The sequence below is a fragment of the Bubalus kerabau genome, chromosome 4, assembly GCF_029407905.1.
Source record: "Bubalus kerabau isolate K-KA32 ecotype Philippines breed swamp buffalo chromosome 4, PCC_UOA_SB_1v2, whole genome shotgun sequence".
Taxonomy (NCBI): domain Eukaryota; kingdom Metazoa; phylum Chordata; class Mammalia; order Artiodactyla; family Bovidae; genus Bubalus; species Bubalus kerabau.
The window spans coordinates 15769927-15784763 of NC_073627.1; the positions used below are offsets into that span (position 1 = coordinate 15769927).

A 14837-nucleotide genomic window follows, 5' to 3' on the forward strand; every position below is an offset into this window, starting at 1 on the left:
CAGATTTGCCGCTTCACAGACCACTTAAAAAAAAAAAACAAAAAAAAACCCACTGTCTAAGCAAATCACTTAACCTGCCTCACCACTTTCCTTACTTGCAAATTCTGAGGGAATTGGCAGAAGGAGATGATAATTCATGGGAAGGCCAGGATCATAATGTGAACTGAAATGCCAGCTTTTATAATAAATACTAATATTAGCTTTGTAAACATCATATGCATATGATTTGTTCCTTTTCTATATGCAGACTGTACCTCAGTAAAGTACTGTTGGGACTTGGCTGGTGATCCATTGGCTCAGACTCTAAGCTCCTAATGCAGGGGGCCTGAGTTCAATTCCTGGTCGGGGAACTAGATCCCACATGCCCAACTCTAGATCTTGAATGCCACGACTAAGACCTGGCACAGCTAAATAAATAAATATTTAAAAAATAAATATATATTTTTTAAAAAATGAAGTACCGTTAGTGTGGAGAAAGTCATTCTGGCATGAGCTTAGTGGGAGGTGGGGACAAGGGAGGCATGAAGCCGGGAAGACATACCAGACCCTTTTACAGGTGAGAAGCCGAGGGTCTGAGGCTAAGCGTCCTCCAGCCAGGCAGTCAGTGGTCAAGCCAGGATCAGAACCTAACTGTGTCACGCTCTTAGTGGTTCTGCTGATGGATGTGAGTTGGTTTCCATGCCTGTGTTTGGACCAGCAGCTTTCATGTCATCAAGTAAAATCAAGGACCCAGACTCACTGAAGCTAACAAACGATCGTTGGCAGCAGACATGCAGTTCAAATCCTGATTTGTGGGTTGTATTTATTCGGTTTTGGCAGCTGTGGACCTTAACCTCCGATATATTCTTAACACGGAGAAGAGAATGGTAGTGCTGGAAGGAGGAAATAGGAAGATGAAAGAGAAGGAGAAACCACAGGGGCCTTTGTGCTTGGAGCGCAGCCTCGGGTGATTGTGAAAGGATGGGGGCTGGGAGAAGGAGGGTCAAGCCCGCCCCAGTCCTAGCTGGAAGAGGGAGTTGGCAGCCCCTCCGCTTTGGGTAAGCGCCTCCTGGACTCTCTCCCTGGGCCTCTCCCTGCCATCCTTTCTAGTGGGGCGGGCAGGGTCCTGTGGCTTTGGGGACTTGAAACTGCCCCACATTCCTCAGAATCAGGCTGTTCCAGCGTTCCTGCAGCTTGGCGGGTGGCGGAGGGTGGTCTATCCCTGTCAGAGCCATCAGCGACGGACAACCACGTCTCCCCTCAGAGCTGTGGCCACATGGGTGGACACAGGCAGTGGCCCAGGGGAACTCTGTGGAGGGCCCAAGTGGTGGCTCAGGCAGCTGCATCGCGAGCCTGGCTTTGTGGCTAAAACCAGTCCCTGAAGCACCTGGAAACAAACGGTTGTTCTCATTAACCAAATATAAGAACTTGGCAAGGATCAAAAACTGAGCAGTTGTTTGTTAGGGTAGTGCAGAGTGATGGTTCTTCGCCTGAGCAAGCCTATGAGCATGCCTGTGTCTTATCTTTTCTACTAAAAGTCAAAGGAATAAGCTAAAAATGTTATGTAAGTTTGTTCACAAGTTGAGTATCTTTTAATGGTCTTATAGAATTTTATGAGCTTTTAAACACTTTAGCCTGTTAGCTAGATTACTTTTGTTCTTATTCCTGAGTTTTAAGTATTTGATGTTAGCTTTTTAAAGGGGTTTTGAGTTTCTAAAATAGCATGGTTCATCTGGAGGTGACTTAGAGTATCTTCTCATTTAATAATAACACACAGCATAAACCTGCATGTATGGAAGTATCTGTAAGAGGAGGGTTTTGACCATTCTGGTTGAGCCCAGTGCCTAGATGTAAAAAGCTGGAACCCCAGAATTGGGCCTGGCTGTCTAATCGAGTGGCCCCCAGCCATGTGTGGCCACTGACACTGAACTGTAGCTCTTCTGAACTGAGACGTTCTCGAAGTGTAAAACACACACTGGATTTTGAAGACTTAGTACAAAACAAAGACTGTTTAGTACAGTATTTACTACAGAGTTCTCTTAGTACAAACAAAAGCCTTTTTTTTAATCATTTTTAATATTTATTACATGTTGAAATGATCATTTGGGGGCTTCCATGATGATCCAGTGGCTAAGACTCCGCACTCCCAATGCCAGGAGCCCCAGTTTGATCCCTGGTCAGGGATTTCACATGATGCAAGGAAGATACCATGTGACGAAACTAAGACCAAATAAATAAATATTTTAAAAAGAAATGATAATTGGTTATGTTAGGTTAATAAAATACATTGTTAAAATTAATTTCACCTGCTTTTTTCTCTTTTGGTGTGTCTACTAGCCCCTTTAAAATTACATGTTTCCATGATGCACATTTATGGCTCATGTTGTATTTCTATTAGATAGTGAGTGCTTCCCTGGATAATTCCACATTTTCTGACATAGGAAAGAAGAAATGAAAGCAATTGGAGAGAAAGTGAAAGTCGCTCAGTTGTGTCCGACCCTTTGCAACACCATGGACTGTATAGTCCATGAAATTCTCTAGGCCAGAATACTGGGGTGGGTAGCCTTTCCCTTCTCCAAGGGATCTTCCCAACCCAGGGATTGAATCCAGGTCTCCCGCATTGCAGGCAGATTCTTTAGCAGCTGAGCCCCAGGGAAGCCCAATTGGAGAGAAATAATCAAATCTTTTATTCTTAAATTTCTCTTACTTATAAATAATCTGTCTTGAATTAGGAGTTTCAAAAAGGGAAAATTCTTTACACTCTTTCTCAGAGACTGTCCTATATTATTTGAGATAGCTTCACAATATAATGCTTGTCTTTTTTACTTTCGTACTTTTGGTCTGGTAACCAGATGGTAACTATAATGCTGGGAATTTTATTAAAAATTTCAGAACCATGTTGATGCTATTGGCTTTTTTATATGTCTAGTATAATCTTACATAACTGGAAACTAATAAAAAGCCTTTTATATGGAGATGTGTGTGTTAGTCACTCAGTTGTGTCTGAGTCTTTGTAACCCTGTGGACTCCTCTGTCTATAGGATTCTCAAGGCAAGAATACTGGAGTGGATTGCCATTTCCTTTTCTGTTTATATGGAGATATTATTGCAAAAATGTTTATCATATCAAATTATGATGATCAGGGACTTCCCTGCAGTCCAGTGGTTAAGACTCGCCTTCCAGTGCAGGGGGGTGCGGGTTTGATCCCTGGTCCGGGAGCTTAGATTCCTCATGCCTCATGGCCAAAAAAACCAAAACTTAAAACAGAAGCAATATTGTAATGAATTCAGTACTTAAGAAAAAGCAATCTCATGTGGGGACCATGTGGCCAAATGGCTCCTAAATGACACCGATAGCAAGTTGCCATTTCAGTTTCATAGTCCTTCCTTGACCATTAGACCTTCTTAAGCACCAGCCCATCCTTCCCTCCTTCCATGGATTCTTCTTGGTTTTAGTAACATTGCAAATAAACATAACCTGGTCTTGAGCATGGCTCTGAAGCAGCCCAGAAAAATCAGATCTGCTTCAACTTTTCTATTAATCTAGTTGCCTTTAGGAATTTAAGTGTAGTAAACCTGTTATATGTAAGAAAGTATTTTCTGCAACCAAATTGGATAAAAAAGAAAACTATGGATCATATGTTAGGATAGCTTTAGTGAAGAAGGTTTGTGTTTAAAAAGACAAATAAATACATTTATAGAAAACTCTACCCAACAATAGCAAAAAGCATATTTTTTATAGTGTCCATGAACCAGTCCCCAGATAGAAAATATTCTGGGCCATAAAACAAACCTTAACATGTTTAAAAGAACTGAAATTACACAAAGCACATTCTCTGATTCTAATGGAAATAAACTAGAAATCAATAACAGAAAAATATCTGAGAAATTCCCAGATATTTGGAAATTAACAACACATTTCTGATTAGCTATGGGTCCAAAGATAGTCACAAGGGAAAGTAGAAAATATTTTTAACTGAATGAAATTGAAAATATAGCAAATCAAGAATTAGAGCTGACAGTGCTTAGAGAGAAATTAATAGTATTAAATGATTATATTAGAAAGGAAGAAATATTATCTGTATCAGGACTGAAAGAGAGAGCATCACTTCAGACTCTGTAGTAATTAAAAGAATAACAGAGAAATACTACAAACAACATTATGCCCAGAAGCTGGATAACTTAATGAAATAGACAAATTTCTTTATAAAGTATCAAAGCTCACTCAAGAAGAAATAGATAACCTGCATAGTCCAACAGTAACTAAAGAAATTGAATTCATATTTAAAACCTTTCTATAAAGAAAACTTAAGACCTATATGGCTTCCATAGCAAATTTACCAAACCTTTAAGGAAGAAATGTTATTTCTATACAAACTCTTCCAGAAAATAGAAGGAACACTTCTCAACTCATTTTATGAGGCTGCTGCTGCTGCTAAGTTGCTTCAGTCGTGTCCTACTCTGTGCGACCCCATAGACGGCAGCCCACCAGGCTCCCCCATCCCTGGGATTCCCCAGGCAAGAACATGGAGTGGGTTGCCATTTCCTTCTCCAATGCATGAAAGTGAAAAGTGAAAGTGAAGTCACTCAGTCGTGTCCGACTCCTAGCGACCCCATGGACTAGATAATACCAAAAGATACTGCAAAAAAAAAAAAAACAACCTTCCCTCATGGACAAATGAACAAAGCACCAGCAAACCGAATTCAACAATGTATAAATAGCATAATAGTTGCGTTGTGCTGGTAAACTGGCTTCCCAGTTGGTGGGGGAAACCCTCTTTGTATGGATTTCCATGGTGTAAATCTCCCACCATAACCAATTGGCAAGTTACCAACATAAGGTCCCTGAACGTGGAGTTGGAAAAAGATGTGTGCAATCAGCTCTCATGAGCTGGTATAATCCAACTTCAGCACATCATGATCCATACATAATTTTCCCAAGAATGCAAGCTGCTCAACATTCAAAAATCAGTGAATGGACTTCACCATAATAATAGACTGAAGAAAAAGACAAACTGTGAACCAAAAATTGCATTTAGTTCTGTCCTAAGCAAAATAAGCCCACCCAAGCTGCTGTTCTGACAGTCCACTGCACTTCAGACCTTCCAGTGCTGCTGTTTGCCTGTCCCCTTTTTTTGCATCATTGCTTTGATCATTGCCCTTTTTTTTCAAACACCTAGATTACACCCTCTTCCCATGGCCACTGCTTGCTCATCCAACATTTTTTAAATAGATGCAATGACTCTTTGGGAGGATGGAGAAATATTTCTAGCTCATGCGAAAGATCTGAAGTATATAAATCTATATAATTGGCTCTTAAATTTCATACACACACACCCAATGACAAAGAAGTATATGTGTCTTTTAATTTCCAATCATGTGCTCAGGATACTCTTTGTGGGGACTTTTTTTAATGGTTACTCTAGTGGGATCGTGGAATGGTGAAATGAGGACCGATTCCTCTCTACTGTTTTGGGAGTACCTTTGGGTCAAGAATCTTGTTCTTTTAAAAATCTGTGTATCAGCTCCTGACACACTGCTTGGCATGTAGATTCAGTGACTGTTTTGATGAATGGATGAAAGAATAAAACAGAATTTTGAGAATCCCTCACTTGCCAAGGATCTCAATTCAAGATTTTAGTGTGAAACTCAAAGACTCACCTTGGAAATGGCTATTCCTTGAATGACAACCCCAGCTCCAGTGTAGTGATCTTCAGCATTTTTCTGCTTATTTCAAAGACATTTATGAAATGAGAGTGGGAACATAGTAATTAAAATTCCCTAAAGAACTTCATTTAAAGAGATCTGGGGCACCCATATCATCTGAAAAAGTACTGTGGGGCTGGCAGTATTAAATGATCAATACTGACTACAGCTAAAACCAGCTTTAGCACAATTTTATAATGGTGTAATGGTGTTGTGTATTGCCTGTACAGTTCAATATGTTTGCTCTTGGGACTTCTTTGGTCGTCCAGTGGTTAAGAATCTGCCTTCCATTGCAGGGGATGTGGGTTTGATCCCTGGTCAGGGAACTAAGATCCCACATGCCCCGAGACAGCTAAACCCTTGCACCATGACTACTGAGCCCTTACTCTAGAGCCCATGCTGCGCAACACAAGAAGCCCAAGCACCACAGTGAAGACCCAGCACAGCCTCTATACACACACACACACACACACACACGTGTATATATATATTTGCTCTTTGTATTCATATGTGGATTTTTAAACATACTAATGGGTAGGGGGAACCTGGAACACAACTGTAAAAGTTACTATATATCTTTGAATTTTGGTATATTGTTGATCATATCTGATTTATTTAATGCCTCTTTCTTTTTTTGGAATAGCTTATGTATAAGTGCAATTTATTTATTTATTTTTATATTTTATTTATATATTTTTGGTTGCACTGTGTCTACGTTGCTGCATGCAGACTTTCTTTAACTGTGGCGAGTAGGGGCTTCTCTTGTTGCGGAGCACAGGCTCTAGAGCGAGAGCTTCAGTCATTGTGGTGCACGGGCTTAGTTCTGCTAGGCATGTGGAATCGTCCCAGACCACGAATCGAACCTGCATCCCCTTCATTGGCAGGCGGATTCTTATCCATTGCGCCACCAGGAAAGTTCTATTTAATACCTAACTCTTGATCATCTGCTTTACTATGTGATTTCACTGAGATATAATTGGAGAATGGTACTGTAACATGAGTTAATATGGTCTGTGAAATCTCAAAGATTGTTTTCAGGTGGGCTGAGAATTGGATGTGTCCGGTTAATTAAGAAGAACAGATTGTGTGGGATCACTCGTCCCCAGAGGAGGTCAGGGTGAGAGACTTATATTTACATCAAAACAACTTTTAAGTTTCCTGATTTGCTTTTCAGCTTCAAAAAAAGAAACCTTTAATTATTTAGGAAAATGGACATTGTCTTTTCCCGCCTGAATCCAGGTTTTTAGTTAATCAAAAACATATCAAATTACTCCTCAGAACTGATTATCCTTCAAGCTGAGCAGCTTGTCTCAACAGTCTCCTGTTAAATAAGTTAGTACTCCATCATTGTCAAGTTTGGCTTCAGTGTCCTGAATACCGAAGTGGCCATCGTTTTCATACTGAGTCAGATGTCTGTTTATTCTCATTTTATTAATGGAAAATTTTCTCCATCAGGGATGGATGAATGAGATTTACAACTATGATCCAGAAACTTACCATGCGACTTTGACGCATTCAGTCTTTGTTCGACTTGAGGGTGGGACCCTGAGACTTTCAAAGCCCAATAAAAATATATCCAGAAGGGCAAGCTACAATGAAACAAAACCAGAGGTCACCTACATAAGCCAGAAAATCTACGACCTCTCGGACAGCAAGGTGAGCCTGTCTAATTTTGGAAGCTTAGATGAGTGAAAAGCATTTGGAATCTTGGATGCTTTACTGTTTTTTTTTCCCTTAAAAAGGTTGTGTGTGTGTTTAAAGTATTAGTCTAATTTAGAGCAGTACCTGTCAGACGTTAATATGCATATGAATTACCCGAGTGTCTTTTAAATTGCAGAATCTGATTCAGCAATTATGAGGGGGCCCTGAGAGTCTGCGTTTTTGTGACTCCCAGGTCATATCTATGCTGCTAGTCCACGGACCACACTTTGAGAAGCAAAGGCATCATACACCCTTCTGACTTTGAGAGTTAATTTTTTTGGTCAAGCAAAAAGTCACACGTTATAGTGCTGGCTAATAACTAATGGAGGCCCTATAAATTGGAAATTATGGATATATATGCAAAATAACCACATTTTGTTAAAAGTATGACATACTTCTGTTCTTGAGAAATGTTAAATTATTTGTTATTCCAAAAATCTGTAAGTTCTCTGTTCTTCTTAGAACTCTCATGCATGATCTTTGAGTTTCCCAAAAATTGCAGAAGTTTTTAGAAGTTTTTTTTTTTTAATATAAATTCATTCTTAACTTGAGGTTGATTAACTTGAGCTTCCTGTCAAGATCTAGTTTGATTAATTCTTTTTCCCCTCCTCAGCTTAAGTTTGGCCTAGGGTCATTAAATTCAGTTCATATCCAGACTTAATTGATGATAATCCTCTAAATAATTGTGCTACTGTTACCTGGAAATCATAGATATTTGTAACTGGCAGAAGTTCTTGAACATCTCCTTTCTGGACTTATTTTGAAGAACAAGTCATTTCTATAAATTCCAATTTCAAGAGTTCACTCTTATGCTCTAACTAAGACCTGGCAGTCAAATAAATAACAAATAAATATTCTAAAAAATGATAGTTTCTCTAGTCATGTTATGGACAGATGGTAACTCTTCTACGTTCATCACTGTAGTCAAAAGTGACGGTGACGTCTGCATCTGTGCTCTCCACAGTAGTAGTGCTCATCATAGCCAGTTCTTAATTTAGCATGTAAATCATTTCCCTTTCTCTGTAGGTTTATCTTGTGCCTAAAAGTCTGGCTCGAAAAAGAATCTGGAATAAAAAGTACCCCATTTGTATTGAGCTTGGTCAACAAGATGACTTTATGTCTAAGGCCCAGACGGACAAAGAAACTTGTGAAGAGAAGCCACCAGCTGAGCGGGAGCTGGGAGGCGAGGACCCTAAGAAGCCATCCCACCCTCAGGAGGGAACACGATCTGGCCATCGAGATCAGATACTCTATCTCTTTGGGAGAACTGGCCGAGAAAAAGAAGAGTGGTTTAGGAGATTTATTCTGGCATCTAAGCTGAAGTCAGAAACCAAGAAGCCACCTGGTGTCTCTGGAAGTAAAGCAGGTAATGACATGTGTGCTAAGTGCTTATGTATTTTTAAAGGGCCTGTGAGCGAATTGAGAGAGCCCCAGGTAGGAAGGAAGCCCACCCTGAACTGATGACTGCCACCGAAGATGTGCTCAGGGGTCATTTGCCTTCTAGGCTGCTCACTGCAGTACACTGAACCGAATCATTTAACCACTGATGGAAACATTTATAGTTGTTTTTTTGTTTTGTTTTTTTTTTGTCTTTGCTGGTTCCTTAAGGAGTATGTTTATTTTTACATATTGAGGTTCCTCCAAGAGAAGCAGCAGCAGGAGAACCCTACTTATAATAAGAAGGCCGGTGAGAAGGCGGCTCATGCTCTCAAGCTCCCGGCCTTCAGCATGGCCTCCATGCCCAAGACCACCATCCAAGTGCCAGAATCTTTGGGCTCCTGACTCGCTGCGTTTGCCTCAATCACCAGGCCCCTGTGCTCATTTCCTGTCCCTCTGTCCCATGTACTTTGCTTGGAACATCACTGACTCTCCTACTGTCCTCCAGACAGTACCTGGAGGACACTGGCTTTGCTTTCTGAGCCGTCTTTGCTTTTTGCCTATGCAGTTCCCTCTACCTGGCATGCTCTTCCCCACCTGGGCTGGGAAAATTGCCAACTATTTCTTCAAGGGGCAGTCCAGAGGTCATTGCCTGTGGAGGTCAGTGCTGGGGGAAGCGCCTCTCAGCTCTCTTGGGCAGAGGCACTCTCCCTATGCTTCCCAGTCGTGCTTCAGTTACAGTGCTTATTACAGAAAACTGTGCCCTTGCCTGAGTTCAAGGGCAGTTATTGTGTACGTCTTAATCTTTCTCTTAATGTGGAGTTGGCCCAGAGAAAGTGCTTGATTAAAAAAATGTGTTGAATGAACGAATGAATGAAAGATGGTGTATTTGTCCATCCACAGGCTTATGGCAGTTCCATTTAGCTTTCTGCTCCCTTTCCATGTGCCCCTGGGAGGTATATCAGTCCTTCATTTGACCCTAAGAGGTTACCAGGAAGAAAGAAAGGCACCTACTAGATATTTATCATAGCTCCCATTACTCTGAATCATCTCGAAGAAAAATAAAAACTCTTCTAAAAAATGATCTATCATTACAATGGAAGGTGTCTTTCAGGGTGGGAAATAGTCTTATATTTTTTGAACAGTGATTGATAGCATTTTAGCCGCTTTTCAACTGAACCCAGTGGAGTACGCTTTGTGTTCCGTTTCCCTTGCTGTTATGCTCTTCGTCTGCGTTAACAGCCATCTCTTCTTTGCCTCAGGGGTTTTGCCCTCGCACAGCAGACACAGCAGCCCCTCGGGGCACCTGACCCACAGCCGCAGCAGCAGCAAAGGCAGCGTGGACGAGCTCGTGGCCCAGCCAAAGCAGAAGGAGCTGGTGGGCGGCGTGCGGCAAAAGATGCTTCTGGACTACAGCGTGTACATGGCCAGGTGTGTCCCCCAGGAAAACCGGAGCCCCCAGAGGAGCCCTGCGCAGAGCGCGGAGAGCAGCCCCACTGCAGGGAAAAAGGTAAAGCTGGCCTGGCTGTTCTACCTGTAAACTCGGGTCTTCGTACTTTAGCCCTTCGAGCACCTCTTCTGTATCAGGCCCTGTTCCAGGCACTGGGGACACAGTGATGAACCAGACAGATGAGGGCCATGCTCTTAGGGAACTTGAACTCTAGTCTGGGAGACAGTGAGCAACAAACATCAGGTGCCGATAAGGATTACAATAAAGCCAAACAAGGGAGAATGGGAAGTAGCCAGAATGGCTACTTTAGATTGATGATCACAATGCTCTCAAGAGGAGGGCCTCTTTGAGGATGCGACACTTGGGCAGAGCCTTGGCCAGAGTGAGGAAGCAAGCCCTATGATCTGTGTGGGGGGAGCGTTCCAGGTGTGGGAACCAGAAGGTTCAGAGGCCCCAAAGCAGGGATGTGGCTGCCATGTTCAGGGAACCGCGGTGAGGTTGGCGTGGGTGACAGTGAGCGAGGGACAGAAGCAGGGCCTCCTCAGGTCAGCTCCTCATCAGTCAGATCATGGGAGGCCCTGGGAGGGTTTTGAGCTGGGCATAATGTTGATCTGATTTGAGTTTGAAAAAGATATGTGACTCTCATGGGGAAGGGGCGGAGGAGGAAGAGGGTGGATGGGAGGTGATGGTGGCAGCCGAGAGTGGGGCTGAGATTGAGGGGTCACAGCAGGGGTGAGACACAGCTGCCTTTGGGAGACTCTTGGAGGGAGCGGGCTAGGTTCGAGGGTGAATTCCATGCAGGATGGAGAGAACCAGAGCAGTCAGAGGTTACCCCTAGCGTTTGATCTGAGCAGCTGGGTGATCAGTAGGGAAATTCACAAAACCATTAGCAACAGAGGTCTAATTCTTCAATAACCATTGTATTCTCAACTTCTCAGGCTCCTCAGCTGTGTCCAGGGATTTTGAAGGTTTACCATCAGCATTATTTGCACAGTATTAGTATAACAAGCTGGACATTGACTCAAGAGCATTTGTGATTAATATAAGCTGCCATCTGCCAGATTCTGCTAGATCCTTTAATAGAATTACTCTGATCCCTTGAACAGTCTTGCAAACCAGCTAGTACTCTCCATTTTGTAGGTGGAGAGACCCAACCTCACAGAAGTTAAGTAGGTTAATTTCACAGTTGCTAAGTGATGGAGCACTCAAAACCTGATCTGAGATTCCGAGGCCCTTTGGCTGCCAGGACTGCCGTCTTGGTGGGTCCTCTCAGACTGTGCTCGACCGCAGGCCTCCAGCCACTCAGGTTCTGAGGCACAGCCTCCGCCTGTGGAGCAGGACAAAGCCATGTTCAGCTGCTAAAGTGTTTGACCTCTGATCAGATGACTGTGTTTCTGTTCACCGGAAGCATCTGGGCCTTCCTCTTTGTGCCCTCAGCCTTTATTTCTTCTGTTGACCCTCTTCACTGTGGAAGAGACCCTAGAACCTTCCCCCAGCCTACTCTGTCAGGGCCAAAAAAGACCATATACCTTTGCTGGCCTCTGACCCACTGCCTGCACCTCTGACTTAATTTACCAGCTAGAGTGGGAAGTAGGCTTCCTGCTAAGCTAGGGTGGGATCATATATAACTGTTCTAGAAACGTCCTGTTTACCACTGACTCCCACTGCCCCACCCCGGTTCCCTTTCTCCCTGGGCAGTCAGCTGTCTTCACCCTCATCAGACTCAGGAGGATCAGGAGGAGAACTGTGTGATGTAAGAAAATGATCTACTAGGTAAATGCTTGCTTTTTAAAAAAGAGTTCTGTAAATTAACAGAGTTTTAGAGCATCGTTTCCTCAGTGTGTGTTCACATGTGCCCGTCTCATGTCATCTCTGGCGTTCGTGGGAGGCCCTGCTGGCACAGCCCGGCCCCCAGCCTAGTGCGGCTGTTGCTAACCTTTCTTCCAGGCACTTTAGTGCTACCCCTTTAGGCACCAGGATCTTTTTTCATCTTCTGCGCCTGATAAAAATCTCTAAAAACCACATGGCACTTCCTGGCCCCCTTAGGCAGAGCAGGCAGGGATGATTTCATCTTGCCTTGCTGATTTAAAGACTCAGTACAACAAACACATGGAAATCCAGGCCTGTGATCTGGCGAGGCCACCGAGTTCAGGCCTTTCACCCCGTCTGAGCCATCCCAGACCACAGGCTCTGCAGCATTTTCTGTCAGTTGTCCGTTGGCTGGTGTTGACGTGTGTCCTTCTAATTGCCCTTCCTTGAGTGCTTATCCTCGTCTCCCACCCTTCCCCTTAATTTACTAATTCTAATCTGCCCGAGCTAGGAAACCACAGAGAACCAGAACTGTGTGAACAGAGACAGCTGTCTTTGGAAGAGGGGCTTTTGAAGAAAGTGCAGGAGCACTGGTGCTGGGCTTCCACCTCTACTTGGCCGGCCTGAAGCACATGTGGCTACATCCTGGCTCTCGGGTGGTCTGAGAGTAGAGATGGTTGTGAATAAGGTATAGGTGTGTGTGTTAGTTATCTATTGCCGTGTAACAAACAGCCCCAAATGGGGTAGCTTAAAACAATAGCAATATTTATTTTGCTCACAAATTTATAATTTCACCAGGCCTAGCAGTAAAGCTTGCTTTCTGCTCCACGTAGTGTCAGGTGGGGAGGCTGGACCCGGGGCTGGAGGACCTGCTTCCAAGATGGCGCCCACACGGCTTGCGTGTGGATGCTGGGTGGTGGCTGGGAGTTCAGGCTGAGGGCCTTGGTTCTTCTCTTTGTGGCCTGGGCCTCCTTCATTGTGATGGCTGGGTTCTAAGCACAAGTGTCCCTAGAGAAAAAGACAGGTGGACACTGTACTGCCTGTTATGACAGTAAAAGTATGACTCATCTCGGAAGTAAAATAATGTCACTTCCTTCCTGCGCTATTAGTCAAAGTAGTCAAAGAGCCCAGAGGGGCATTGATTCTACCTTTTGCTGAGGGAGCAGCAAATTCTTAGGAGAGCATTGCACCATTTTGGGGACATAAGATCTGCTACAGTATTTATTCCTGTACTCCTTTTGTTACTTTTCAGGCTTTTCTGTTCAGTGGAGATAGTTCTTTACTAGTTTTATTTCTCTTTAATTTTGCCATTTGAGCAAATCAGGACCTTCCCCCAACCCCATCTTTGATTTTCCTTTCTGTTCTTTGCCTGTGAAGTGTTAACATGGTTCCCCAAACCAAAGCTGTACAAAGCCATACTCAGAAAAGTGCCATCTCCCCTACCCTATTCATCCATGCCATCCTCCCCACCCCCACCCTCACCCCAATAGTGAACCAGTCTCCTTAGTCTCTGGCTTATCCTCTCTGGATTCATTTCCCCTCCTTTCTTACACAGAGGGTATCCACACTAAGGATACTCGTCGCATGCTTTTCTCACTTACCAGTACACTCTGGAAATAACTCCACATCAGTTCTTAGGTATCTTCCTTTCCTCTTGATTTTTTCTTAAAACAGCCATGAAGACTGACTTCATTGTGTTAATGTTCTGTAGTATATTGAGTCTCTTATAGGCATATAGATGGTTTATGATATTTTGCAGTTACAAACAACACTGCAGTGAACAACTTTGTGGCTGTGTATTTTTGTCTTATTGGGGATATAGCTTCACGGCAAGATCTTAGCAGAATGTCAAAATGGAAACTCACATGTAGTTTTGTTACATATTGCCAAATTCCCCTCCATAAGGGTTGCCCCAGTGTTCATTCCCCCTGGTTATAAGAATGCCTGTTTCCTCACAGTTTCATCAAGGGTGGACCTTTCGGATGTGGTCGTTGGTGCACATCCTTCCTGCCTGAGATGGCCAGGGTATTTCTTTGGTTCATGTTGCCTCTGCTGTCACGAGTCCAGGAAGGATTGAAGGGCCTCAGAGACTCAAGGGGACCTTGGACATCTCTTCAGGTTACACTGTCACTTTGTCAGTGTGGGCCACCACCCCCACGCTTACCCCAGGTCGCATGTCCTTCCCCTTCTGTTCAGGGAGCTTGGGACACAGCTCCAACCTTTGCCCCGCCCTGCCGCTTCCTCTGACAGGCCGTGTTCAAAGCCTTCCTCACCCGGAGGGGTCCAGGTCTAATGGCAGTGTCCACACACTTGGCCTCCTTTCTCACATGTTGCCCAGGGCTGAGCTGGGTCAGGAGGTGAGTGAGGCTGCAGGTGCTCAGGAGCCAAACCCATGTTAACACCACCCAGTGATAATTAGTAAATACAGACTGCTGCTGCTGCTGCTGCTGCTAAGTCGCTTCAGCCGTGTCCGACTCTGTGCGACCCCATAGACAGCAGCCCACCAGGCTCCCCCTAGACTTGGATTAAACAGTACTAAGCACTTTTGTTCGTTATTCTCACTCAATAATTAAAAGCAAGTTTGGGGGTTTCTGAAGGCACTTTGGAGCTCAAAACTTGAATTATAAAATACCACTGTTTTTGGAGGAAGGGCCTGATTCTCCAGATGGTTAGCAGTTAGCTGTCAGTCACTGAGCCCTGACTTGCCCTCGTGATTCTGTGTTATCTCATGAGCACAGGCTGTACCAGCCTCTGAAGTCTCCAAAGCCCTGTGATCTTGGCGCCATTTTCTCTCTTCTCAGGCAACTTACCCTCTA

The 14837-nt window shown here is 43.7% G+C and overlaps 1 protein-coding gene across 4 annotated transcripts in view; it reads left to right on the forward strand.

Annotated features, from left to right (window-relative positions):
• Positions 1-14837, forward strand: part of TEX2 (testis expressed 2) — a 120441-nt gene that overhangs the window by 69191 nt on the left and 36413 nt on the right. For all 4 annotated transcript variants that reach the window (XM_055575511.1, XM_055575514.1, XM_055575512.1 and 1 more), the window contains 3 exons: positions 7140-7340; positions 8412-8751; positions 10025-10272. In XM_055575511.1, the coding sequence (XP_055431486.1) occupies positions 7140-7340; positions 8412-8751; positions 10025-10272 (789 nt within the window). The remainder of the gene's footprint in view (positions 1-7139; positions 7341-8411; positions 8752-10024; positions 10273-14837) is intronic.